Raw genomic sequence first — 27,584 nt, forward strand, 5'->3', positions numbered from 1 at the left:
CACCGCCACACTCTGCCAAGCTGAAGAAGCACGTCGATTTGCCCGCCTCTGCATTTTGGACTCGCAGCAGCGCTCTAAGCACTGCTATGACACCCGCCACCAGCCCATCTCCTATGACCCTGGTGATCTAGTGTGGTTGTGGGCACCGCTTTGCAAGTGTGGTTTGTGTCAGGAGCTCCTGTCCCACTAAACTGGCCCATTTGTTGTGCTTGAGCGCATCAGTGATTTGAACTACGTTGTCTCGTGCCTTACTGACAGTGGCTGATGCTCATGAAAGACCCAGGTGGTGCATGTTGCTCGGCTCAAATGATTCAGCCCTCGAGACATTGCTTAGCTCGCCGTGGGAGACTGTCTGTAAAGGGGGAAGAGTAACGTGCTTTGTGTCAATAATGAAGAGGAGGAAATGGAGAGCGTAGAGGAGGAGAAGCTGATCGGCCTGGCTGGTTTCAGCTCTCTGCCCCATCACAATACGTCCTGAATAGACGCCCTGCCCCAGACGTGCTCAGTGCCTGCCGAGTACATGTTAGTTACATATTAGCATCTTGAGTCAAAGCTGCAGTTGTATGCTCAGAAGTAGGGCCCCCTAGTTGTCCTAGTGTGTGCATGTGTGCGTGCGTGCGTGTGTGCGCACGTGTGCATGTTTATATATATACATCAAATTCAAATTTTTTATTTCTGCCTTGTAAAGATACAGATAGTGGAGGCGCAGAAAAAGCTGTGAGAGACAGCTTGACCCAGCCGCAGCCCCCTTTCGCTTGGCAGCAGCTTGACAGCAAGGCTTTTAAGACAAAAGGCAATTGCACGACGTGATAATGGGTATACAATAATGAGCAGGTACAAGAGAAAACAAAACAACATTATACAATAGTGACACAGTATTAACATTGGGAAAACACAGGTACTGGCAGCAAAGGGAAAAAAGAAAAAAAAACCCTACTTGTTAACATACAAAGCACGCAAAGACCTGTTTGACGAACTGAACAGGTATACCTATATGAATATAAACCTGGACAGGTGAGGAGCTTGCCACAAAACTGGCTTGAGACAAACACAAACACACAATGATTAAATGCAGGGAATGGCCATTGTACGTGCCAGCGGACTAAAAATAATGTGACTGTGCGGCTTTGACTCAAGATGGCAGCCACACTTTGGTGGAAGCATAATGCCACCGAGATATGGTGAGCAATCAAGAAATTCAAAGTGGTTTTCAAAGCCAAAGTGTAGCTTTAACATGTAAACAAACTCACAAATTTTTTCCTTAGGGGCAGGTAAAGCACAAAAGAAAAAACAATGCTTTTTTATTTGTGTTGGTTCACAGAAACAACACAGTGATGTTTAAGAGAGGATGAACTGGACAGCCCAAAATTAACTGCCAGCCAGACTGTTTCTAAGTAACATTAATAATTGGAGTTAAAAACAACACGCAAAGAAGTTATGATGTGAAACGCCATATGTCCCAGGTTCAGCAATATCATCATTTCCAACTTCCCTGCAGTAAAAACGTTTCTACAAGACGCTGACTCACCAGCATAAAAGCTGTCGACAGCTAAACACTGCACCATACGTTAGGTAGCAGCAGCACCTGACACTTGCGTGTACCAGGCATAACAGCTGTGCTTCCATTTTTGTCAGCACAACACATTGCAGAAATTGTAAGAAGGAATGGGCTAAGTTACTACACAACAGAAAATAGTTTCTACACAGTATGGCAGGGCATCTTTTTCCAACAACCCCACATGAGAGAAAAATCAGCACCAGGTCTGGTGTAAAAAATATCCAGTATTAACCAGAAATATATCACCCGTTAAACATCCGTTATTCAATACGAGACACACCCACACACTGCCACACTATTGGCAAGATACCCAATGCATTCCGATTTTCATTCTTGATTAATGCTAGCTGTCTCTGAAATAGAGGTGGCCATTGTAGTCGGTGTGAATGGTGTAGCTGATGTAGTTGGAGTATTGTTTGCATCCTGCAGCTTTCGCAGCATCCTCCACTTCTGGGTGTTTCTGCAAACACTGAGGCGACGAATGAAGACGCCCTGTGATTCAAAGCGGGAAAGAGGACAAACCAAGTTGACTGCGTTGCTATTTTTTTTTTTACATCACCTAAATCATTCATGCCAAATCAAGACAATGAAGCAGCATGGCACATACAGTTCAAGTACTGGAGCAGCGTCATACAATTAAAGTAAATTTGAAAGAAAACTATCAAGTCATAGCTAACAACTTTTGAGTAACAGAACAGCTTTGAACCTGGAAAACCAGTTATTAGCTGAAAAGTAGTGAGAAAGAAGTTCATTTTCTTATAAATTCAATATCTTTAATCTTCATTATTACCTGCACATAGATACAGATGACTCCAGGAAGACACAGCCAGAAATAAAACCTTTGGAAGATGAAATCTGAATGCTTCTTCTGCCAATTATTGTTAGCTTCATTATCATCATCAGTGAAAATGCACTGACAAAGCATGCATCAAAAGAGATTAGACTTGGCTTTCAGTTACCTCCTGGACCAGAAACTATTGATGGTTCATGCCCTCAAAGAGCCGGAAAATACGATGTAATTGCAGTTCTCACAAGAGAACAAAAGAACAAAACAAGTTCCATATATCTCATGTCAACTTTCAATGTCCCAGCTGCCCTTCCAGTTTGCCACAAATGGCTGAGAAATGATGAACATTTCCTGCTCTCCCTATATTTGTAAGAATCGAAGGTAGATTTATGGTAAAAACAGCAGTTTGCCCCAAAGCTTTGCTAAGTGTTTACTGTCATGTGTGATTGTTTTGACAACTCAACTTATTTTGCTGTCTATCATAGAATTTTCGCAATTTTGCGGCCTCATATAGCATGGCAGCATGAATGTCACATGCTCCTTTTGCAGTGCCCGATTGGGAACAGCAAGCAAGCAGAGAGTGTGTGACGGGCTTGCCAATATGTGATACGCACTTGTAGGCGTTAGTAGCGCTCTTTCTGGCCACTCAGTTTCGCTTTCGCTCATGTGTGACCCTGAAATTCCTTAAGTAAACAAGAGAAGGGGAATGAGGGGCTCGTTATAAATATGAAAGAAGCCAACAGCCACAGAAACCAAGGGGCACAGGGGATTTTTAATTAATTTATTTATTTTGTGGTGTTGATCAATTTAGAATATTACTGAATATGTTATCGCTTAAAGCTAATTGATTAGAAAAGCAGAAGAAAAAACAACCACATGCCACCGGTGGGATCCGAACCCACGACCTCCGAATTACGCGTCCGGTGCTCTACCGCTGAGCTATGGCGACGGCTGTCAATTCTTCTGCTTTCGGGGGTATTTATGTTTACGAGTAACCTAACCTTGAGAGTGTTCATCAGCGCCACCCAAGTTCATAAGCGGCGGACGTGGAACGTCCTGAGTTACCGCAGGTGTGACGTAGAACGCCATCGAACGGAGAGGGTGGAAGCTGCGTGAGAACCCTCTTCCTATAGCGTCAAGGCTGCCAGAACCGAGGCCCTCGCTAAGCAATTGAGTAAACAAGAGAAGGGGAATGAGGGGCTCGTTATAAATATGAAAGAAGCCAACAGCCACAGAAACCAAGGGGCACAGGGGATTTTAGGATGAAATTCCTTGTGCTGCAGATCCATGAGAATAGAGTTTTCGAAAATCCTAAAAACTGATATGGATATTACTTGCAGAGGTCTACAAGCCTCTCAATATATAAGGAGCCTAGTAGTAATAGTTAAAAAGTTACTATTCAATATTAGTTAACCAGCCTGCTAGTTATCACAACTTACTTTTATTCTGATGCACAACACTGCTGAAAATGCTGCACCAAAAAAAAAAAATCTTAGTCAAAAAGTTTATTTTTAAAAACTGCCTACAGCCCTAGGTGATATGCCTGTATATATGTAGGGTTATTCGTTTTCGGGTTTTATATTTTTTCAAATTCGGGGGGTAAAAATCGGGCGTTATTTTTTGGCTTGATAATAGGGGAAAAATCGGGTATTTCGTAGAAAATCTCCGAAATTCGGGTTTTATCGGGTTAAATTTGCAAGGTAATAATTTATTCGATTTGCTGTAACCGGTGGGTAACGATTGGGGCTATATTTTGGGCTGCTTTCAAGAAAGTATGGCAAAATTTGGCGTTTCTTTGGTAATTAATTATTACCTGCAGTGAGAGGCAATGGTCAGTTTTGAGAAAAGAAACATTTTATTCCCGAGGGCTGGTCATCGACGTTCGACACGTCCTTATTAACATACATAATCATCTGCATGCGCAACATCTCGATTTCCATCCGAGACCTGTCTGGTCTCTGCAGGTACCTTAGCTGAGAGAACGTTCGCTGAGCGTCACAGCTACCACTAGCTAGGCACAACAATGACAACGCTGCATTTGCTAGCTTTGGGTAACGCACAGTTGCGTCGTTCCAATAGCCCATCACTTCAACACCTTCATTTGTGGGGCTTGCTTCCAGCAAGTACTGGTTAAACTCCTCGCAAAGCGAGCCTACATCGTCCATCACGGTAATAAATAGAGGTCGGTAGTCATCAAACGACTGACTCAGCAGCCGCTTCTGGAATGGATCGAGTACGGCTCCCAGTTTCCACAATGTCAACTGGTTTTCTTCTTTGTCTGAGACTGGAGGCACAGCAATTCCATGGGCACAGTAGTTTCAGAAATCGGGAAAAATCGGGTTTTACCCGATATTTTAGGAACACGTTCGGGGTGAAAAAATCGGGTAAAATCGGGTTTTACCCGAAAACGAACAACCCTATATATATGCAACAGAATATGAGCCAAGTTCTTGTGATGCGTCACACCGGCTGACAGATATGACGATGGCAAGCTCCTGTCTGTAGTGCAGACAGCTTTGGATTTTTTTCACTTTGCACAAAAACTGAAATGCGTTCTGCCACTCACCCAGCAGTTCTTTTTCTTCTTCCCGGTCTGCATTTTGGTGCCTGGCTTGGCGCATTCCCAGGCCATGCAGGGATATCGTACAGCCAAGGATCGGCCCAGTGCGTAGTATGCCCAACGATTGGCCGTTCTGTTCTCGCTCCGGATCAGTCCGTGATCGCTGCACACATGCGAAATGAACTGAATTGTGGAGTTCAGAAGAGCAAGTTGCTGGGCTGGTTGGTGCTGTTGCATCGTGGTGGAGCAGCGCAAAGGACGGGACACAAGAAACAAGGAAGGACGTACACAGGCGCTGACTATAAACTGAATTTTTATTACGAAATACACAGAATATATAGCAATCATGAGGGGGTGGAACATAGATAAAAAGGTTGCTCGGTCACCGGAATCCAGAAGACAGTCACGTCAGTAGATAAAGTATATTGGTAAATGTAGTGGCGGTGAAAGACGATAAAGAGATAAAGAGAATTCACCGCCACCACATTTACCAATATACTTTATCTACTGACGTGACTGTCTTCTGGATTCCGGTGACCGAGCAACCTTCTTGTCTATGTTCCACCCCCTCATGATTGCTATATATTCTCTGTATTTCGTAATAAAAATTCAGTTGATAGTCAGTGCCTGTGTACGTCCTTCCTTGTTTCTTGTGTCCCGTCCTTTGCGCTGCTCCACCACGATGAATTGTGGAGTTTGGCATGCTGAAGCAACACATGGGATCTGAGGGACGCTGTAATGGGGGGCTCTCGATTATTTTAGGCCACTTGGATTTCTTTAGCATGCACTGACATTGCACAGCACACAGGCGTTTTTATGTTTTGCCTTTATTGAATTGCGGCCAGCATGGTGGGGACCGAACCCACGACATGAAGACTGCACCAATACAAGGCACTATCAGCTTACCCTTGCTTGACTAAAAGTATGAGCTGTACATTAGAAGAAGGACCGACATGTGACCACAACATGCTATGAGACTATGTCGGAGGTGAAAAAAGCTTTCCTTATATTGAGAGGACCAGGCACTGTAATACCGAAGAAATGAGGATTTGCAACTTTAATTTGGAATTAGAAATCGCATAAAACACATGGAAGTGCCATTCTGTGGTGAAGTATTGCTATTAAAGATGTATCCCCAGCATGTAACCACATTCTGGTAAAGTATGACTATAGGTACTGTTACATGCACATTGTTCTTTCTTTGAAAAGTGTTTCGTCATATTTTATTATTGCTTACGCTCTCGTGCACCCTTCGACGAAAAGCAATGCTCCCTCCGCATTGCCAATGGTATGCTTTGAGCTAGTATTGTAACTAGATGTTGCTACATGGTTTTGCACCACGTGGTTAAAGCGGTAGCCATGGTTCACTACAACTGTTGTTGATGAAGCGTATATCACTGTGCCATAACAGTTTTAGATGCCGAAACTCAAGTGGATGCTACATACACTAAAACTGTCTGATTACAGTTAAGCATGATGATGATGATAATGATTGCTTTTTAAAACGCAAGGGAATCTGTGGCCACAGGGTGCCATGGAACAGGGTTTTTCTTTCACTCAGTGTTTTTCACTCAGGATGGGATCAAAGGCCCATTTCCCAAACATTTCACCCTAAAAAAGCCGAGCATCAGGCAGGGGAAAGCTTGTACCCATTGTATTTCATGATAACGTCCGCTCTTGACTACACGTGAGAGTGTTTTTGATATTCTGGTGCACGTTAAAAATCTACAGACATTCAAAACCAGTCCAGAGCCCTTCACTACAGCGTGCATCTTAGCTGCCCCCTTGCCTGTGGAACATAAGGACTCATTATTTATCCCAGCATGATGACCACTGTGATTTCTACCAGATGGATTAAATTCTCATTCTGGGTTTGCAGCTACTTACCCAAGTTTCATCCTCTAGCTCTGTTCAAGCTGATCACTACCAGCTTCCAGCATTTTGAGGGCAGGACAGTAGAAAATCCTTTCCACTCCTCTCTTAGAAGTTCATGAGTATATCAAGCCAGCAAGCTCAAAAAGTCAGAAATCACAGTTCATCAAATACCAAGGTCGTATTCTAGTTCTGCCGCTAGCAGTCAGAAATTTTCGTCAATCACAGCCCTCATCAATTCCACATTTCTGGGTGTTCTGGTAGATGAACGCCTAACCTTTCCACATACGGTACTGCACCAGACGCAATATCCCTGAAACCCATAGCTTGGTTCGCACCTCATTAGTCCAACTGCCGGAGGAGACCACAACACACATGCATGAGTGATGACCCTCGTTTTTGTCACCTCAATTGGTAAAACAGCCCGGGAAGGAAAACAGATTAATCCTGAGGGTAGCATGCATTACAACTTTACAGTATTTAAATCCCATGCCTAATTTTTGGAATCCACTGAAAGTTGTTGATGCACGTGCCGTTCATATCCCCATTCCTGCAATATTTCATGCACAGCTACAGTTTGCACTTTGTGTGAGTATGCGTACACAAGCGTACAAAAAGATAAGTGAGTGATGACTGAGTGATGAATGATTGGGTGAGTGTAACCAGTGTAACTCTGACCAGATATATGGCAGCACTTCAAAAAACAGCACAACTTGACAACATGAGAGCAAACTAAGCTAGCTTCCAGCTACGAAGCACTGCAGTCTGTGCTGAAAGAGGGCAATAATCGTGGCACTTTCATGGCTATCATACGACCACAAGAAATTGTCATGCTAAACCACTGAATTCCAGTGAACAGCAGAGGCAGGATGTCAACATTTAGGTTAGGTTAAAACAAGCACGTGCCAGTAGAAACATTGTTCAAATGCCTTCACAAATTAACATGGAAGACTAATCCAGAAAGCCACAAAAACCTACACATATATGGCAGTGTTCTTCGAAAAGACTCAAGATTCCCTCCCTGGATATCGCAACATACAATATTCAACACTCCATAATGGGCATATGTTTTATCAGATTTTGTCTGGCCCCTCTCCTGGGTACTAATGGAGTTGAGTTGCAAAAAACGTCAAAGAAACCTAAGTGAGATTTTATGTCAGGAGACAGAAATAACATTCAGTCAACTGAGATTAAGAAGTAATTTTCAAGGAATTAGAAATAGACAGCAAACAACTTTCTGGACCCTCCATGCTATGTCCTGAACAAGGGTTCTCAATATTAACTAGAGGAAAAAATGGCGCTATGGTAGTTCATCAACCGTGGAGAGGCAGAGGTATGCCGGGAAGACGAGGCTTGTTATTTGACTTGGCTATTGTTGGGCATGAAATGTGGACGCAGCCATAATAATACAACTCTTCTCAAGGTAAACGTCAAAGAAATGCTGCAAAAGTTTCCATACCAGCCCAACATCCAACTTTTACTCACATTAAATTTATTGAAGAGTGAAAAAAATTCTGAGGATGATTACAGTTCTCCTCAGTACGAAATTTGAGCACAGCTCTGTCAGTGTTTTAGGCTCTGTAAGATCATTGTTTTGTTTTGCTGGATTGTCGGCACATCTGGAGACGATATTAATTCGATAGTAGTATTAGTTGAAGAAGAAGATGTACAGAGCACAGCGTGTGAGAATGTGTGTATCAGTTTGATAGCAGTATTAGTAGAAGACGACGACTATGTGTAACACATAGCACGAGAGTGCGTTGCAGTTTAACACACGGCGCGCTTGGCTGCAGCGATAGCCTAGTGCTCTCGTGCAGTGGCCAGCAACACTGATTTGTTCGTAGTGCTGCGGGTTCGAATCCCAGTCACGGCAATGTTTATTTTTATTTGCTTATTTATGGTTTGGCTCGGTTTCACTGATGGCGGTGATGTGTCTCAACCCATGAACGGGCGCTCAATAAAACGCAGTATTAACCCATTAGCACCCAGCGTACTTTTAAAAGTAAAGTTAAATTTTTTATGATTTCTGCATCAAAGATTGAATTTTTCTTTTCAAGTAGGTCACTCTTTCACCAGGGGACCATGCGACGCCCCTTAACTAAGAAGGCTCGATTCCTCTCCTCAGTATGTCATCTTTCCACGGTGAAACTTCAGGATGTTTGTTTCCCACGAAATGCAGCGGTAGTTGCTGGCTTATAAATTTCTCGCAGCCGCTTTTATGCACGTTATGCGAGTTTCAAGTACAGAGCAGCACAAAAGACTGAAGTAAACAATGGATGGTTTGAATGTCTACACCTTTGGCTTTTTTTTTTTTTGCTCTATGATGAAATGTATGTTGCTGTACTTTCTATAGTACGCCGGGTCTTCCTGTGTGCACAACAGCACCTATCTATTTCAGGTCATATATTTTATGGTTCCTTGCAATTTTTCGGAAAAAAGCCACTTTGTCTGCTCAGCGAGGCCTCAAAGACTGCCTGTACTTGTCGCAAGCTATCCTGATTATGAAGATGCTGTGATTTTAATTGGTTATAATAAACTTTTGGTTTATAAGGACTAGATGTTCTGCAGAGCAGACGGTTACTGTTGTGAATTTCACACCTACTGTGGAAAGTCCTAGAGTTCGGAAAAGAATCTTTTGGAAGCGCGTGTTGTCCTGTCATTGCCTTAGGTGATTGCAACGCTTAATGGCCCTTTAATCTTTTTTGGCATTTTTTTTTACCAGTGAAGACAATCTTGTAGCGCTCCGCCGGGAGGAATTTCGGGTTACTGGAACTGTTCGCTAAGACTGGTTTAGGAAGTGTCCACTCGGTCCAAAGAAAGCAATGGAATGGAAGCAGGCAGGAAAAATTGGTTCTTGCTTCAATATTGTAGGTGACGTGCCTTTATTGAAGTCTAGGAACAACAGTGTAGTCACTATGGCCTGCAACTCTTACAGCATTGAGCCTACATGTTTTGTAAAGCAGTGGAGCATACAAAAAGCAAGACTTCTGTAAGCCAAAACCCCTTTCCTTTTAAAACAGTGGTATGGCTGGTGTCAATTGTTCGGATCAAGCCATCAACTACTACATCGGCATGAAGAACAAAAAGGGGGGTGGATGTTGACATGAAAGCTCAACTTTGCAATTGTGAATGCCTGAACAATGTACCAAACTGCTAGACAGAACCTGCTCACTACTTCTGCTTTGGTAAGAACGTTACTCGTCATTACGTACGCCTTGACACGCTGCAACCAGTGGTTCGCACACACTGCGGCTCATCGTGTCTGATGCGTATTTGAAAGGAACTACAGTGCCAGTATAGCAAGAAAAGATTCATGAGGGCCTGCAAGAACTATTATATCATCCCGAGTAAAAATCACGGACATATTAACAAAATTCACGCCACCAGGTAGGAGTGGAGTGAAGTAGCCACATGTGCTATGCAAAGTACACCTGTGTAACATTGGAACGCTTAAAGCAATTGCGCCGAAATTTCAGTAATATGTTTTTCTTTATAAGGAGGAATTATGTGCTAAAAATGAAGACAATCCTTCCGTTAGATCTTTCTTGGTCCCTAATGGGTTAAATAATTTAATCTGTGCACAGGGGAGTGTATCGTAGCACTGCTACCGACTCCACAGCAGAATCCATGTTTTTGGCCCAACACTAGCCAAGCTGCATGCAAAACCTCAACTTACCGGCGTGCCCTTGGTGGACGAAGCACTATTTTTAAAGGGGCTGCGAAACACTGCCTGGGGGAATACCGGCTATACTTCAGGTGGGTTCTTTATGTCACACAGATGCTGACTTAAAAAGAATTACAGGAATCGATGCACAGGAACGGGAATTATTCAGTGAAGAAATTTCAAAATACAAGCAAACAAAATGCTGCCCTCAACTCGATTTTGGCGGGGCTTCCCACTCCTATTTCGCTCTCCCAATGACGGCACCTGGCGCAACCAATCAAAACAGCCAGCCAGAGCACATCGCGGAAGTTTGTACTCCATGGTTGCCTGCTCTGGCAGCGTCGTTTCCATGCCAGAGCGCCCCTGGTGGTGTATTTTTATTTTACTTGCTCTGCAGGGCTTTTATCTAAGACAAACAAATTGTTTTTGTTGATCTAATATAAAACGCAGACAGCTGACAAAATGTGTCTCTATTTATTCACCCAATTTGCAGGATATTTACTGTTTGTCCGGTCATCAAGCTCGCGCCAGGTGATGTCATATCCGCTGCTAAAAACCTGCCACTGTGTGGCGACACCATCAGAGCCATGAAGTTGTTTTTGGGAGGACATTAAAATATTAAAAAACGGAATGTACGCGGTATTACCGATGCTAATAGCACCATTATAACTCACTGTATGCAATCAACAGGCAAAACAGTTAACTAAGATTGTGTTTCTGGGCCCCTTTAAGAAACTCACATAGATGGTGGTGCCACTTTTTCCTGTAGGTAATTTTGAGAAACTTTACGGTCCTAAAGGCTGGCCAAGAGCAGCAACAAAACCTAGTGTGGCATTACACTCACTTCAGGAACTGGATGATTTCCTCACGCAGCGTGCTTGAAAGGACCTTGTGCCTTTTTGCTGACATAGAGGCACCATACAGGAGAGGCTGAAGGCACGGTGAAAGCTTTGGAAACAGGCCATTTGGAGACCAATTTCGGAGGTTCGCCTGTGCAAAGGCAAGAGACACACAAATATTAGTGAGCCTGAATGCTGGTTTTTCACACTTTCGTGGCACAAAAAAGAATCTTGAAACGGTGCTCAGGTTTTGGCTTTGTGAATATGGCGCTGAAAAATATTTTTTTATTCCAATCTCTTCCTTCTTCCATTTTGTATATAGCTGCTTTTATTGATCATTCCTTGCTGCATTGCAATGCGAATGTTTCTTGTTGTAGTTGGCTCAATCGAACTAAACACATTAGCGATTACAAATGGGCTAACCTCAACACCATTAATTGTGAACTAGCTCTTTCTTTTTTAATTATTATACTTACCCAGGTTTTCACAGCAATCTACTAACAATAAAAGGAAACTGTTTGATACCGTTGCTGTTGAATGTCTTGCTAATAATGCATTTGCACCACTAAAACCTTTCACATTTAATATGCAATCACCATGGTGAACACTATAAAGAGACAACCCATCAAGAAAAAGCGTTTATTTTGCTTGACAAAGTTGATGAATTCGCAATGATGGGAGACCTACTTTTCTACAGATGCAGAGTATAAAATAGGGGTAAAAATTTCTAGGAACTGATTCTTTTAACACGTTGCCTTCTATGTTGATTGGCAATTCTAAATAATTTTGGAATGCAGAGAAGAAGAAACAACCTTTGACAATACTACCAAAAGCATTTGTTGGGCGAGTTGGTGTTTTCGATGATCCATAACTACAGCGCAAACGACAGGACAGTGATGAAGAAGGGATACCACACAGCGCTGTGTGGTGTCCCTTCTTCATCTCTGTCCTATCGTTTGCGGTGTAGTTATGAAACAATACTACCAATATCTTCTGATAGCATTTTGTTACTATTTAATAAATATGTTGTCATCACCAGTGCTTCTGTTACGACTTTAACCAGCAATCATCATCATCATCATCATTTATTAGACCCTTAAAGGCCCCTGGGAGGGGGTATTACATAAGGGGGGGGGAGTAGTACATTCATCATGACTCACATTGGTGGGGAAAAAAAGAATTAAAAAAAAAAGAACAAACAAGAAAACACACACACACAACAAAAGCGTAAAGAGAAATAAAGTCACGAAAGGGAAATGAAACCATTTATACAGCAAGATAACACATCAGACGTTCTTTGCCTTAACTATCCTGGCTGTTCTATTTGTTATACTCTTACCATGGATCCAATTCACTTTGACAAAACTGGCATTTTGAGAATAATAAAAACCTTAAGGTTTCCTTCTCCAGTCACGTTGGTAACAGTAATTCTAAATTCTTGATTAGTGTAAAGATAAGTAGTTCCATGATCCCTACTGAACTGTTAGATTAGTCTCTCAAGGCAGGTTGTATTCACAGTAATTGGAAAGTTGGAAGGGTTATTTCATAACGCATGTCTAGCATTAAACATTGCCTTGATGACTTTCATTCTATATTGCTCACTAGTATTCAGTATAAAATCACTATACATGTCATCATTGCTTTATATAAATCCGGTCCACTCAGAATTAGAATATGCTGCTAGAGCTGGAACCCTGGTATCAAATCAGTCGTTTCCAATTTGGAAGCTGTCCAAAACTGCTTGTTCAATCAATCAATGAAGTTTATTCAACATAGAATATACAAGGGTATAGGTCATATAATACGCATAACACTCAGAGGTCCCAAAGTGAAAACTGCGGGGAGCCTTTTAGCAATAAGCACATTACAAGATGACACAAAATGCATCAAACAGTGATAACAACAGTACATTGATCAAATTTTCAAAATAGCATTAGAAAGGAAATAGCCAAATGCAGTGAAGTAAAAGCTCTCTAATTAGTTCATTAGGCATCAGCTAATTTCCTCATAAAATGCTGTTTAATGCGACTCTGAAATGAATGTAAAGTACATCAAGATTTAACTTCAAAGGGAAATACACAGACATACACATGCACAGAAGTACACAGACATTGCATTCAGTTCTACGCATGAAAACATTAGCTTAGAATCAAGCTTTGACGACTTTAAAGGACGGGAAATGGTCCAAGTATTAGTCAAGAAGGATAACTCAGATAAAGGTACTTTTTCATGCAGATGGAGTAGTGTCAAGAGAAACAAAAAAAAAGTTGTTGAAGAAAAGCTTACAGGTTGGCCTTTGTGAATAACCTCTTGAAGACTAATTTAAAAAAGTATAATGGTACCATAACAGCTCATTTTTTTAAATGCCTCGAAATGTTTCATCATGTTCAAAACTCAAAAATATCTTTGGAAACATTTTACGGCAAAGAATAATTGTTATCTGCTATAATGTGTTGCCCACTTTACTCCTGGAACTCTGACAAAAGAAGGTTAGTTTTAACATCAGTAGTGGAATCAATTGTTTTGAAATGCACAGTTCTTCCACTGATGGTGTCCAGACTACTCGAGACTACCAAGAGTGTGGTAGCGCTCAAAACACGACACTCCACACATGGCCTTCCCGCACCACCTACACCAGGTTCTTGTTTCTTTGCGAATGCTCTTCCCGTTGCTGTCTCTTTTCATGTAGCAGACAACGCAACGCCTTGTCGGTTCTTGCTTTTTCTCTGTGGGTGGGATGTGTGACGGGAAGTGTCGCTCAGTAAGCCGCTTCACATTCAGAAGACATCTAGGCCGCCTTTTCTTCTTGGAGCCGGCATTCCCTGAATACTTGATGGTGATGTCATCGGAAAGTTGCAGGCGGTGTTCCAAATGCGATGCTCTGCCTTCTTCTTTCTGTTTGTTTATTTGTTTGAAAGCATAGGAAAATCTCATGCAAACAGGGTGACCTTGGCACACAAGAAACGCCTGCTACCATCTAGTGTGAAAAATCTTACTCAATAAAATCATAACAGGATGGCCATTGCCATCTATGCTGTAAATGAAAAAATGCTCTTTGACAGCCTCTGCTCATCAAAAGCCGTTCAGAAAGTAGAGAAATACTCATGACAAGGTGAGACTAACAGAAGCTAAGAAAGATGATCGCTCGTGACAAGCTGAGGTCACCCAGAACCCTTAAAGGGACTCTGAAAGGGGCTCTACCAAAGTTGCGATATGCCTGTGATGCTAAAGGACACCGCTTCACGAATATCCTCCACCTAAAATGTTTTTGGTGCGCTTTGTAGAAGCTGAGTTATCTGTAGTCAAAATTTGAATTTCAGCATCTCTCCTTTTCCTCTCCTCCTGTCACTTTTTGCATGTTGAAGGGCTGTGCTACACCGCCGGCCCCACCGCCAGGGGGCGACACTTACCGACCTCCCAGAACTATGCTGCTTATTGGCCACAGCCATGGTAGCTTCCTGACATCTGAAGTAATCTAACCAATATCTATCTCTGAACTGGTACACACAGGAGCGGTGCGACAGAGGAGGGCGCAAGTAAGACAAGCTTGCTTGCCGGAAAGGGCTTGCCGACTTTCGAGCGTGATTGTGGGTTTCCTACTACGGGTAGAAGTGTATCATTTGGCTCAGGTGTTTATGACAACACAAAGCAGTGATTAATGCTCTCCTCAGAAGGTGTTTCGAGCCCCTTTAACAAAGGGGTTAAGGTTCCACCTTTTGCTGAGTGTAAAATGACACTGACGGCGCTTCACATTTGATTTCACTGCATGCTTGCAAAATAAACAACATGGAAGACATTAACAACATGAAATACATAGCATGGATTGCAAGCTGATAACTGTTTACAGATATGAAAACACAGTAATAATTTGGAAAGCAAAACACAAATGAGGAAAAGAAATGATCTACACCTTAACCATGATTCAAGAAAAGGCACACAACTATGCAAGTGCACCATCCTTACACCTTTAAAGGAAAGAGGCTCCATTTCTGACGGGGGAAGAAAGTGGATTAGCCTTAAGCCACATTAACAGCCAAGCCGTATTTCAGTCTTGCTTGGTCAAGCAGTCCTACACCTACAGCTGTAAAAGCTGTATACATCCTGGTACCCTATTTTTCTCTAATCTCAACGTCTACTACTTTCCATTATGGCACTGGAATAGGCTAATATACCAGTAGTACTTCAAGAAAAAAAAAGAAAAAGTAGTAGCCAGCAGTTTTGAAATAAATGCGCTGACATTCTTTGTGATAACTTAAGCCGAAAGTCTAACCAACCACAGCCAGGATAACAGAAGACTGATCTGCACCTAAAGCACCTTTGTGTTTGGCGCATGATAGCCTGAGATGCTTATGCAGCAGTAAACCCAACACAACAGATACCTAAAGCAAATACAAATACAATTAAGTGCGTGGTCTCATAAAGAGAAGAAAACACACATAATGAGCAACAATGGCATAAGCTCAAGGAGATCAGTAATGGGAAATGAGGCTCTGCTTTCCACCATAGTGGGCAAGGCCTGCAAATGCTGCGAGCATGTTGGGGTTCGATCATGCCTGCACAGACTAATGAGTGGAAAGTAAAAGTTCCTCTGCACCACTCCTGAGGCCCCTTGTAGCACTAACACAGGCACATAGTGCAAATCATGCTCTACAGTTCATTTTATTGCCACTTCATTTTCAGAACAAAGAACAGTCAGTATACCACCGTCTCCTGTCATTGCATGCACTTCCCCTGGTGGCTATTTTTTATTTGATGGTATTACATTTGCAAATGTAATCTTAATGCAGTGTCACTTCTTTTATGCCCATTAGGGCTTTTCACTGCTCACCACCCACTGCAAAAAAAAAAAAAAAGGCGCATGACTTGAAAACGTACCCTTCGCTACCATTATTCATATGCTGTTCATTACACAGACATTAAAATGAGATGGTGTAGACGCCAAACTTGTTACTGGGTTAGGTTAATAAGTGCATATTGCCTAATGTATGCAAATGCAAGGGGAGAAGTACATATGACAAGCCAAGTGCCTCGTCCCCATTGAGCATTACTTTGATGACGAATGAAAGGAAACGTTCTTACTGCATCAAGCTGTTCTCTGTACTCCTGGTCTGCCGTATCGGGTATGAACTCTGTGTCGGAACCTGAAAACATTTCAGAGAAAACATGAAGGCCACTCAGCTTCACTAAGCACTTAGCTATGGCAGGGTACTGTCACACAGTAACTTTAAGACAATTTAAAAGCGATCATAACTGTCTTAACTTAAACCAGCACATTTTGCGAGATCGAGAATACTGCGGCTCATGTTGGATTTGCATTTTCACTCATGCATTTATTTTATCTACATGCATGCTGATAATCTGTAAGTGATTTTATGCGATGCAATATTCCACTGCACTTGGAGGAATGCTCTGCTCACAGGCTGTAATGGCACAGTGATGAACCAAAGCCATTCCTTGTGACTTTCTCTAGGAATACAATGAAAAGAAAATGTTTTTGACTGTGCTTTTGCACGATACGCAGCATACTTGAAGGAGATTACAAAAACAAAATTGCCATCCGAGTCTCCCAAGTGTCACCTAATCACTTGGAATAACCTGCCATTCGAGCTCGAGGTGACACAAGTACAAAATCTGCATGCTGTTTAATTTTATTGTCTTCATCTCAGTAGGATGAGAAGAAATGGTAGCGATTACTATCAAAAGTCACGTTAAGGCCTACCTTTTAAGTCTGTATTATTAAATTCGCACTGAACAGCTCCGGCTAATACAACAGAATCTCGATGATATGCATCTGGTGGGATTGAGATAAAATTCATGTCATCATATCATATCATAACAAACTCTGTATGCAGAAGAACTGGAAATGCATTAACGCAGATCTGTTCATGGCTGATAGGATTTATTTACAGGCACGTGGCCACAGCTGGCTATCGTGGTGCGTACAGCACGACAGGCGAATGTGACCTCAGCGATGTGCGAGTCATGCTTAGTGCTCAACGAAGCAGTCGCGGCTTGCATGTTCGTATTACATGTAGTGGTGCGAAATTGTTTGGAACATCGGAAATTCTGCCCATTCAGCACAATGCACTCCAGCCAGAAAATTTCCAAATTCGTATCTAGCATGTTACTATTATTGAGATTCTACCGTAGTCTGGACTTGCAGACTTACTATTCTCGCCGCATAAACTGTATGTAGAAAGCTGGGAAAGTATGTTTAGAAATGACATTACACACAGGAAAAAGCAACAAAAAACACAACAAGCTGGAAGCAAAAGCCAGGAGCTTATGCAAAAATTTGGCGAGACAAAGGCAACAGTAATGATGCAAAATGGTACTACTGCCAGCCTGTACAATGTGTCCACATAAGCTGCTGCGGCACCTCGAAGATTCCTTTATACATGTGGCTATACATGTATTGCTATTGCATTTTGACTCAAATGGTTTAAATGCACTTTACATTTACAGTTTAAATTAAGTTTGTTTTCCTGCATAAAAATCTGCAGGTGACTGTGAGGATCCTTGACCACAATCGATGTAAAAAGTGATGATAGAAGATTAATGGAAACCAAGGGCAACCTATAAACATCTACCATTTCATCTTGCAATCAAAAGTGTAGTCATTAAAGCCAAGAAATTAACTGGTCGTGAACATATTAAAGCATGCTGACTACAGCAGAATGAGTGTCTTGAATGGAAGAAGCTAACGCATGAATTTTGGTGCCAATCAGTAAGCAGTGCGAGAAGAATAACAGCATGATCACAGGAAGGAAGATAAAATTCTTACACCCTTTTATCTGAACAGCTTACAATTCCAGAAAAATGCCCACAATGACAGTGTACACCATGTACAAACAATTAATACCTCGCTTACTTATATGAGCATACTATATATTTAAACCAGACAAAGGAATACAAGTTTCGTATGAAATGCCATTAAAAGGAATAAAAACCTTACATCCATTTTTGTGCTTTGTGAATGTTACCAAGTGGTATTATTTGATAAAGGATGCCTTATTTGCAAATCCTGCAAAAACAACACTTTGCCTGAGCAAATGTGCCACATTTTTTGGATTGCGTCAATTATATGATAAATTATTTCTAGTCAAAAAGCCGGCTTTTGGCTTCTTTCATGTGCAAAGCAGAGAGTGTTATGCTAGAAAGCTTTCCGAGTTGAAGCAAGTTATGCGGACAATAACTAGAATGTTCAAGCAAGAGGCCTTGCCAGAATTAGCCACAGGCATAATTTATGAGAACAATGTCACCAGCAGCTAACACTGAGCACACAGAGAGCACAGATAGTTCTAACAGATAGATTTAATGAGAATGCAAAGGACATCATGAGTCCTTAAGGTGAATTTCCAGTTATATTAGAATCTCTGTTATACGAATATCATGGAGTCGCGAAGCATCTTCATATCACTCAAAAATGCACAAAGTCTTTATGCTGAAGCAATACATATGCATTCACGCAGATGTGTTCACGGCTGATTTGATTTACGTATGGTCGCATGCCACCACTTGCAGATCATGGTGCATACTACATGACTGCCAATTGTGGCATTAGCGACGCCCAGACTGAGTCTTACTGTCTACTGCTCGTGGGCTGTACTGTGTGAATGGTAATCATGGCATTGGCGAGATGCAAGCAGCACTTCAAGCTCATAGGTGTGGTCATGGCTCTCACATTTGTATCATCTATAGTGGCGTGGAAGAGTGTTCAGATATCCCAAACTCCACACGTTGTGCACAGTGCACTTCGGCAAGGCCACTCTGCGAATTCACACCATCCTAAATTTTGTACCATTGAAAGGATACTTGTAAAGAAAAAGCATATGGGGCAGCAGACCTTTCACCGACATCACTTACCGTTATTGAATGAGTCATCGCCATCGGAGGCGCAACCTTCACTGGAGTCAGTGTGGGAGAGCGGCTCCTGTTTTATGGTGTGTACAAGTTCCAGAATAGGTTCTGCAAATATAACAGAGCCGTGTGGCAGTTCAAGGAAAGCATAGAGAAACTTCGGCAGAATAAGGAGCAGTTATGAGGCGGAAGTAATTATCACAGTGACCCCCATCAGGTAATAAAGAGCTGTACGAGCAGCTGCTTTTCAATATAAGCAGCAAGATCAGAGTGAAAACAACGACAAAATATAAGAATAAACTTTTCATGTGGCCATTTGGATAAATCAGTACCTATTTACTAGCTGTCTTTCGATCTAGGGCCTATTATGAAAAAGCACTGGATGCCAGGGAGGATTTATAATGACTAGCGGTTGTCACCTCCAAGCAAGACATTCTACATGGGAAAACCATGCTGAACACCATTTTTTTGAGTGGGAAAAGTCCCAGAATTATGAAGTTCAAATGAGGTTATCCCTCCAAGAGTGACATATAAATTTGCCCTGACTATATGAACACATTAATTCCAAGCTGATCAATATGGCAAATGGGCTGACCAATGATCGGTGAGGTGCGGGATCAGTAAATCTAGAATGGAAATCCTCCCATGACATACTCCTGAGAAGGCACCAAAGACAATATGTTATTCATTTTCTTTTAGAAAATGGCATTCAGAATGTGGAAAATGCACCTACATTCTTTCACGCACACTTAGTCATTTTTGTAATAAGTAACTTCAATGAAAACGCTTGCATTTTTCATGTTCTCAATGTGTGTGGTGGTGTCAACTGTAATGTCAAAGTAAAAGCCTTGGTAGACAAGTTTTAATTGTCATTTACAAAAATGGAATCTGGCCTTGTGGCTTGATTTGGTCATATTAGCTCAGCTAATGTCATAGTTTGTTGATTATCCCAACATGAACAAGGCAAAATGATGAGAACAACATGCAACCAATTATTATGTCACATGAATGGTTCATGAAAGCACTAAAGTTTCATTCATATTTTTAAGTTAAACAAAAATGCTCTGTAAGCAACACTGAATGGTCAAACAGTAACAGGCACAGTTTTTTCTGCATCATATAACTGTAATCAGAAGCCACATCTTTACCTTTTAAAAAATTCCAAAATAAACAGAGCTGTCAGCACTTGAAGCATGAATAACAGAAAAAAGATCATTCAAACTTTTCCTATAAAATTAACACGCCCTCTTGACTATAAATCAGAAACAGATGTCAGCTATAGAAACACATACCACAAGTCTTCTATAAACTGAATCAGTTGAGAAACAATAAGTTTTTGTTTCCAGCACATAATTTCAACACTTTGCCATCATCTCAAGTGGTGGATCACTAAATGCAACAAATATGTTGCACATATCACGATTTCCTAATAAACACAATGGTTTCTGGATGGTAGAGGAGAGATAACATTCCGGTCAGTGCATAGGCCCTGGTTTCAGATGACATGCAGTACACAAAAACATCAATAGAGTTTGGCATCAGCGATCACACTGTCTTGCAGTCGGACATTTCTTTGCATGAAGCTTTATCAACATGAAAGTAAAGCCAAACACAAACTTCAAGACAGCATAAAAGTGGTGTAGACCTTAACTAAAGTACCCAGGACAACAAAACATCAAACATCAGAAAGGGCAAAAAATTGAAGAGAATCTTCACAACTGCTTGCAGTCTTCTTATTCTCTTGCACCAGCATATCTTGTAATCTTTACACCACATTTCGATGACAATGACAGCAGCACGGAGCATAAAGTTGTGGCATACGTGGCGCCCTGAAATATTCAAAGCAGGAAACAAAATCAAGGTTTGTTTTTTGAAATCATGCCAATTTATGACACAAAAGAATAACTTGTATATCTTAATGATATCTGTTAATATAGCCAAGACAGTGTTATCCAATGTCCGAACAATTATTTTGAGCTTTATCATGTTTTACTTCCCAGAGGCCTCAGTTATCACAATAGTTCACGTTACAGGTTACTCTATCACTTCAATTACTCACACATGCGTCGAGGTCTGGGCACAAGAATGAGAACACTAAAAAAATGCAACTATAATTGTTGAAGCTCATGTTTCAAGCTTCGCAGTAACACCATAGGAAAGTTTTCAACACAAAGGGCTTTTTTTTTTTAAACTAGAGTTCGAACTTACATTAGAGTCTACTTAATTTTTTGACACTGTACACAAGGTCTCATTAAAAGTAACAGGTCATTACAAGCAAACGCTGTAGCTGATGAAAAAGTTACTAGTACGCAAGTAATAGGAGTAACCAATGTGTGTCAAAGACTTTATGTCTACTCCTTCTTCGTCTCGTGTTTTTCCTCTAAGATTATAAATGCAGAGTACATGCGGTGGAACTTCAGACAAAAGCACCCGCGAAAGTCTAAACGACGGACAGAAGTTCTGTAGGAAAGGAATGTGGCAACAGTAGACTCTCTACGATATCTGTCACCTATGCCGGTTGTTCATAGCAGCACAAACACAATCATGCAAGCGCTGGACCAGCTGGCTGGACACAACGTTGCATGTCAACATGGTAAAGCACACTGATCGATAACCCTCCTCAGCTTGATCTTCGGCCTAAATACATAAACACCGTATGCACAAACAGACAGCATCAACACGGGTACGCATTCTCGAACCATAACAATGTAATCGTAAACGTTTGTAAACGTATTTTAATGTCATGTATCGCGTCCACCACCACTACCACCACGCCGACCGACGTCTGCTGCCGGCTACGGCAAGGCTACGGCATGATTACGAATGGCTACGGCGTGGAACGTCACTGTTGTCATCTGTCGCAGTTGAACAAGAACTCTCCGAAAAAATAATGATTTTTCGCAAAAGTACCAAAACAAAACTTACTCTGAGTTTCAAAAGTAACAGCAGTCCATTCTTTAAAACCGGTATCGTAAATGTAGTGTTTTATTATTACACTATTTTCTTAGCCGTGATCATTCGATGAAAGCATGGATGAAAGTGAACGCATTTAACCAGCGGCCGCGAGCTGTTCCTCCCTTGAAATAAAGGCTTTATTCATTCATTCAGCCAGTCAGATCTCCAGAATGAGGCACGTTTCAATACGTTAATACCTCGCAACGCAAAGCTCGTTGCACGCACAGACAAGATAGCACAAGGCGAGCTTCATGAAAAACGCCTGAACTACAGTGTACTAGAAGCCCCTGAACGGTGTGTTCCGAGTGTCGCCTGCGCGTAGTAACTCAAACATTTCGTGATTTATTTTCTATACACGGATCACTCCGCGCTATTGGTCAACGATGGCTAAAATTTATAATGATTCTCTCATCCTTTCTCGGTTTCGGTTTTAATAAACGAATTTTGAGTGGTTAGAATCTGTTGGCAGGACTTCAAACATGACTTCAAAGCTCAGTATTGAACTCGTGAGGCATGATTAATCGCAATATAATCGCTGTTTCGTCGTTTTAGTTTATTACAACTCTTAAGCCAGCCTGTCTTAAATGGACACTGAGGAGAAATTGAAGTTGGCTTGTATCGACAGAATACCAGCTCCTGATTACAAAAACGTCACTCATACTGACAACAAAGCTCTTGTAACGTAGAAAAGAGCAAGAACCAAAATACAGGTATCGCCGCCACAGGCCAAACTCGCAAGTACAAGCGTGATGACGTCATAGGACAAAACAGTGTTGCTAGAGCCAATGGTTGTAGCAACACTAGGACACGAGAATTTATGAATCACTGAGGCGCAGCCAATGTATGCGCAAATCTCCTTAACGTCACCAGATGGCGTCACCTTAACGTCACCACGAAGTGACGGTAGCGACGGCCGCAATAGCCGAGAGATGCCTTCAACGTGCGGCCGGCGGTAGTTTTCTTTTCGGCTGCTGCTAGGCCGCACTACTGGCCGCCAGAAATCACGGAGTGTGCGTTACGTCATATGCACATCATGTTTCACATCACTAATTCCTGTGTCGTTATAAGAGAATCCCAAGTTTGAATCAGAGCGGCGGGAAAAACTTTTTCAATTTCGAATCCAAATTTCTTAGAAATAAATGCATCTTTCGCTGCCGGCCAAGTGGCAACAAAGCCATGAAATGCCGAACTATCGGATTTTGCTTTAAAAAAATATTAATAGAGCTCACCTCACTGTCCCTTTAAGAACCGTAATGACAACAAATCGCAGTTTTTTGCATCACCTTATCTACACTGTACTGAACTTGAACGTCACCGCCATCCAAAACAGCGTTGAGAGGCTGGTTAAGTTAGGTTATTTAACGGTCGTAGCTGAATACTACATAGTGGCCCATACATACTATTGGCTTACGCGTCAGTATGAACAAGAAAGCACATAACCGATATTTGATGTCTACTCCTGGACAGCACCGAATCCAAGCTTGAGTTACATATATCCTACTACTTTTTCAGAATTGCTGCCGTATTTTTTTATTGATATTCTATTCTTTGCTTATGACCAGGAGAGTGCTCAAATCCTAGTTAATTTGTTTCACCTCTTCGCATTTTCTTCTCGTTTACTTCCTTTTTTCCTCTCTAGTTAATTTGTAGCAAACCATAAAATGCATATTCAAGTCATCTAATTCTGCAAAATATCGCATATATTCGTGAACGCAGGAATTTTGCGGCATTATTGCGCTTTTGTTTGTGTGATTCTTTCGTTTTCTTTTCTGAATTTCTGCACATTTCAGGACCATGACAGGGTACTGGGGTTTTTCCGAGAAGTTGGTCTTGCAGTCGCTGGGCACAACACCCAGCGAGATGCGTAGCGAGCAGGGCAAGGAAAAGTGCGCAGAAGGATGTACAGCAGGATACAGCCTAAAAAACAAACAAAAAAACAGCAGGTGGTTACACTGGAACATTGTTCGCAGCGTTATAGAGTATATAGCGGCGTTCTCTATTACTCCGATGGTCAATCACAACAGTAAACGAATGACTACACCAAACAAGGCAGGCATCAAAATTCTAGTTTATAATTTTTTTTTTCTGGTAATATTCTCCTTGTTTACGTAACACGAAAATTTTTAGCAAATGGCTATTTTTTTTGTTGTGGAGGAATTCTGTGCGCGGAGGCTGACTGTGGGCGCAGCTTCACTGCAGACTTAAGTTGTATCCGACTATAGTTGAATAAATACTTTCATATAAGTTTACATTTTACCTATTTCGTCTGCATGTACATGCACATAATTTAGAAAAATGGTTCCAACCTTATTCATAGATATGAATTCACAGATATGAACAGCCTTCAGGTCTGTCCAGATATTGGGAGTTTGCATCAGGAATTATGCAGATATAATCAGATATAGCGAGATACTTCATATTTTCTCAAAGCCTGATATATTCAGATCTTTTTTTGCATTGAAAATTACGAAGGGTGTATGCTATTTTACGACTCTAAGAAAAGGGTCTGTTACTGGGTGCAAAGCTGCTCAAAATATTTCGAGTTAAAAGATAGGCTGATAAGCATCATTGCTCTTACGAAAAGGTAGTCGATTACAGTTAGATACAACTCAAGAATTAAGCGCGTGAATTGCTGTGCGAGTTGTTTCATATTTCAAAAAGAAAAAAAATAAGCGAAAACGCGACGCAGGATCAGAAGGCGCGCACACGCACGCACGCACGCACGCACGCGAGTTTGTTTTTATAGTAGCCGAACTTAGTGTTTTTATAACAGCCGATCGCCATATATCCGCCTAGCTACTATGCATGCAGCGTGGACGATACTCGAAGGTCGCAAACACCTTCAAATTTCGAAGGGGGGCACGAGCTTATTGCCAGTTCGAACCGTTCGATAAAGCTGAAGATATGCCGATAGGTAGCTCACACTGCTGAAAGACAAAAGAAAAAAACTAACAGCATGGTTATCACCACTGCTTAACACCAGATTCACCTACAGCTATTTGCGATGGTGAATATGGTGTCGTTTTTTCGCCATCGTCTGCATTATTGATATCCTTTATAATATCGTCGTCTTCTATGACAAAGAGGGCGTGAAGTCACTATGATGTCACTCGTGGCGTCACTGCATTCGGACCACTGCGCGTTAAAATGGCATGTTGCAGTGACATCATGCGTGACGCCACTATACATGCTGACCAATCAGTGTGGCGCGCCACCCTACGCCACTCTCGTCCATAGTGGCGGACGTTCCACGCCACACTTGCGGTAATACAGGAAGTACGACGTCCGCCACTATGGACGAGAGTGGCGGACGTTCCACGCACCACTGGCGGTAATACAGGACGTACTACGTCCGCCACTACGGACGACAGTGGCGCTGGTGAACACTCTCAAGGTTAGGTTACGGGCGTCATAAATACCCTCCAAAGCAAAAGATTGGACTGCCATAACCGTAGTTTAATTGGTAGAGCACCAGGCGCGAAATTCGGAGGTTTAGGATTTGGATCCCACCGGTGGCATGTGGTTCTTTTTTCTGCTTTCTAATCAATCATCTTTAGGCGATAAAATAATTGCACTCTTAATCTCCCATTGATCAACACCCAAATTTAATAAAAACATTCCCCTATTCTCCTTGGATTCAGTTGACTTACCGGCAAGTTGGCACACAGCATTAGCGCAAATATATATATATATATATATATATATATATATATATATATATATATATATATATATATATATATATATATATATATATATATATATATATAAACAAGGGAAGGGGAATGAGGGGCTCGTTATAAATATGAGAGAAGCCAACAGCCACAGAAACCAAGGGGCACAGGGGATTTTTTTTAAATTTATTTGTTTATTTGGTGGTGTTGATCAATTTAGAATATTACTGAACATGTGATCGCTTAAAGCTAATTGATTAGAAAAGCAGAAGAAAAAACAACCACTGCCGCCGGTGGGATCCGAACCCATGACCTCCGAATTACGCGTCCGGTGCTCTACCTCTGAGCTACGGCGACGGCTGTAAGATCTTCTGCTTTCGGGGGTATTTATGTTTTTACAAGTAACCTAACCTTGAGAGTGTTCATCAGCGCCACCCACGTTCATAAGCGGCGGACGTAGAACGTCCTGAGTTACCGCAGGTGTGACGTAGAACGTCATCGAACGGAGAGGGTGGAAGCTGCGTGAGAACCCACTTATGCTTCCTATGGCGTCAAGGCTGCCAGAACCGAGGCCCTCGCTAAGCAATTAAGCAAACAAGGGAAGGGGAATGAGGGGCTCGTTATAAATATGAGAGAAGCCAACAGCCACAGAAACCAAGGGGCACAGGGGATTTTTTTTAAAATTTATTTGTTTATTTGGTGGTGTTGATCAATTTAGAATATTACTGAACATGTGATCGCTTAAAGCTAATTGATTAGAAAAGCAGAAGAAAAAACAACCACTGCCGCCGGTGGGATCCGAACCCACGACCTCCGAATTGCGCGTCCGGTGCTCTACCTCTGAGCTACGGCGACGGCTGTAAGATCTTCTGCTTTCGGGGGTATTTATGTTTTTACAAGTAACCTAACCTTGAGAGTGTTCATCAGCGCCACCCACGTTCATAAGCGGCGGACGTAGAACGTCCTGAGTTACCGCAGGTGTGACGTAGAACGTCATCGAACGGAGAGGGTGGAAGCTGCGTGAGAACCCTCTTATGCTTCCTATGGCGTCAAGGCTGCCAGAACCGAGGCCCTCGCTAAGCAATTAAGCAAACAAGGGAAGGGGAATGAGGGGCTCGTTATAAATATGAGAGAAGCCAACAGCCACAGAAACCAAGGGGCACAGGGGATTTTTTTTTAAATTTATTTGTTTATTTGGTGGTGTTGATCAATTTAGAATATTACTGAACATGTGATCGCTTAAAGCTAATTGATTAGCTTTTCTAATCAATTAGCTTTAAGCGATCACATGTTCAGTAATATTCTAAATTGATCAACACCACCAAATAAACAAATAAATTTAAAAAAAAATCCCCTGTGCCCCTTGGTTTCTGTGGCTGTTGGCTTCTCTCATATATATATATATATATATATATATATATATATTAAATATATACGCATTAAATGACGCATTAAATATGCTTTGAAACCACTTTGTTATGTTGTGTATGATGGTGCATTCTTCATGTCTTTAAAAGATTTGAACCATGTCGGAACTCCAGTAACTATCGTCTTTTTTTTCAGGCCGGCGGTTTTGATTTCAACACGACTATCATGGCCTTGTGGTTGCAGAAGTAAGTGCTTATGTATTGAACCTCTTCCATGGCTCTTTCAACACGGAATGCAAGGTCTCTGCAGGTATTCCGCTGAGATGACACGGACCCTCGAGGGGAGGCGACACGAAGACCAGCCTTCTCATCAAGCGTGTCGAGATCTTGATTAAAGACCCTGACAAGTAAGTTTGAGACTTTCATTACGCGGAATGGAAGTTCCCAG

General features: G+C 41.7%; 1 protein-coding gene and 1 non-coding gene across 3 annotated transcripts; both read right to left on the reverse strand.

The window, feature by feature from the left end:
- Positions 1-648: 648 nt before the first annotated feature.
- LOC149359917 (uncharacterized) lies at positions 649-21,913 on the reverse strand. Of its 2 annotated transcripts, XM_089572038.1 has the most exons (6): positions 20,857-21,913; positions 19,147-19,248; positions 16,360-16,421; positions 11,286-11,431; positions 4,912-5,068; positions 649-2,050 (listed from the first exon to the last, which is right to left on the reverse strand). In XM_089572038.1, the coding sequence occupies exons 4-6, from the start codon at positions 11,348-11,350 to the stop codon at positions 1,886-1,888; spliced, it is 387 nt and encodes a 128-aa protein (XP_089428164.1). In that variant the 5' UTR covers positions 11,351-11,431; positions 16,360-16,421; positions 19,147-19,248; positions 20,857-21,913; the 3' UTR covers positions 649-1,885. The 2 variants fall into 2 exon arrangements, with proteins under 2 accessions (XP_089428164.1, XP_089428165.1); XM_089572039.1 differs by lacking the exon at positions 20,857-21,913 and having other exon boundaries at positions 19,147-19,313.
- A 4,639-nt stretch (positions 21,914-26,552) lies between these two features.
- TRNAA-CGC (transfer RNA alanine (anticodon CGC)) lies at positions 26,553-26,624 on the reverse strand. Its single transcript has one exon. It is a non-coding gene; the product is annotated as a tRNA-Ala (tRNA).
- Positions 26,625-27,584: the final 960 nt, after the last annotated feature.

Source organism: Amblyomma mixtum, chromosome 2 (genome assembly GCF_055824585.1).
Source record: "Amblyomma mixtum isolate Tamu chromosome 2, ASM5582458v1, whole genome shotgun sequence".
In the NCBI taxonomy this organism is placed as follows: Eukaryota; Metazoa; Arthropoda; class Arachnida; order Ixodida; family Ixodidae; genus Amblyomma; species Amblyomma mixtum.

Excerpts from the sequence above, each read along its gene's own strand:
- LOC149359917 (XM_089572038.1), bottom strand. The coding sequence starts at position 11,350 with ATGTCAGCAAAAAGGCACAAGGTCCTTTCAAGCACGCTGCGTGAGGAA. Across the intron at positions 5,069-11,285 it reads GAAATCATCCAGTTCCTGAA|CGATCACGGACTGATCCGGA; the intron begins GTGAGTGTAATG and ends GCATGTGTGCAG. Across the intron at positions 2,051-4,911 it reads AGAAGAAAAAGAACTGCTGG|GGCGTCTTCATTCGTCGCCT; the intron begins GTGAGTGGCAGA and ends TTTGAATCACAG.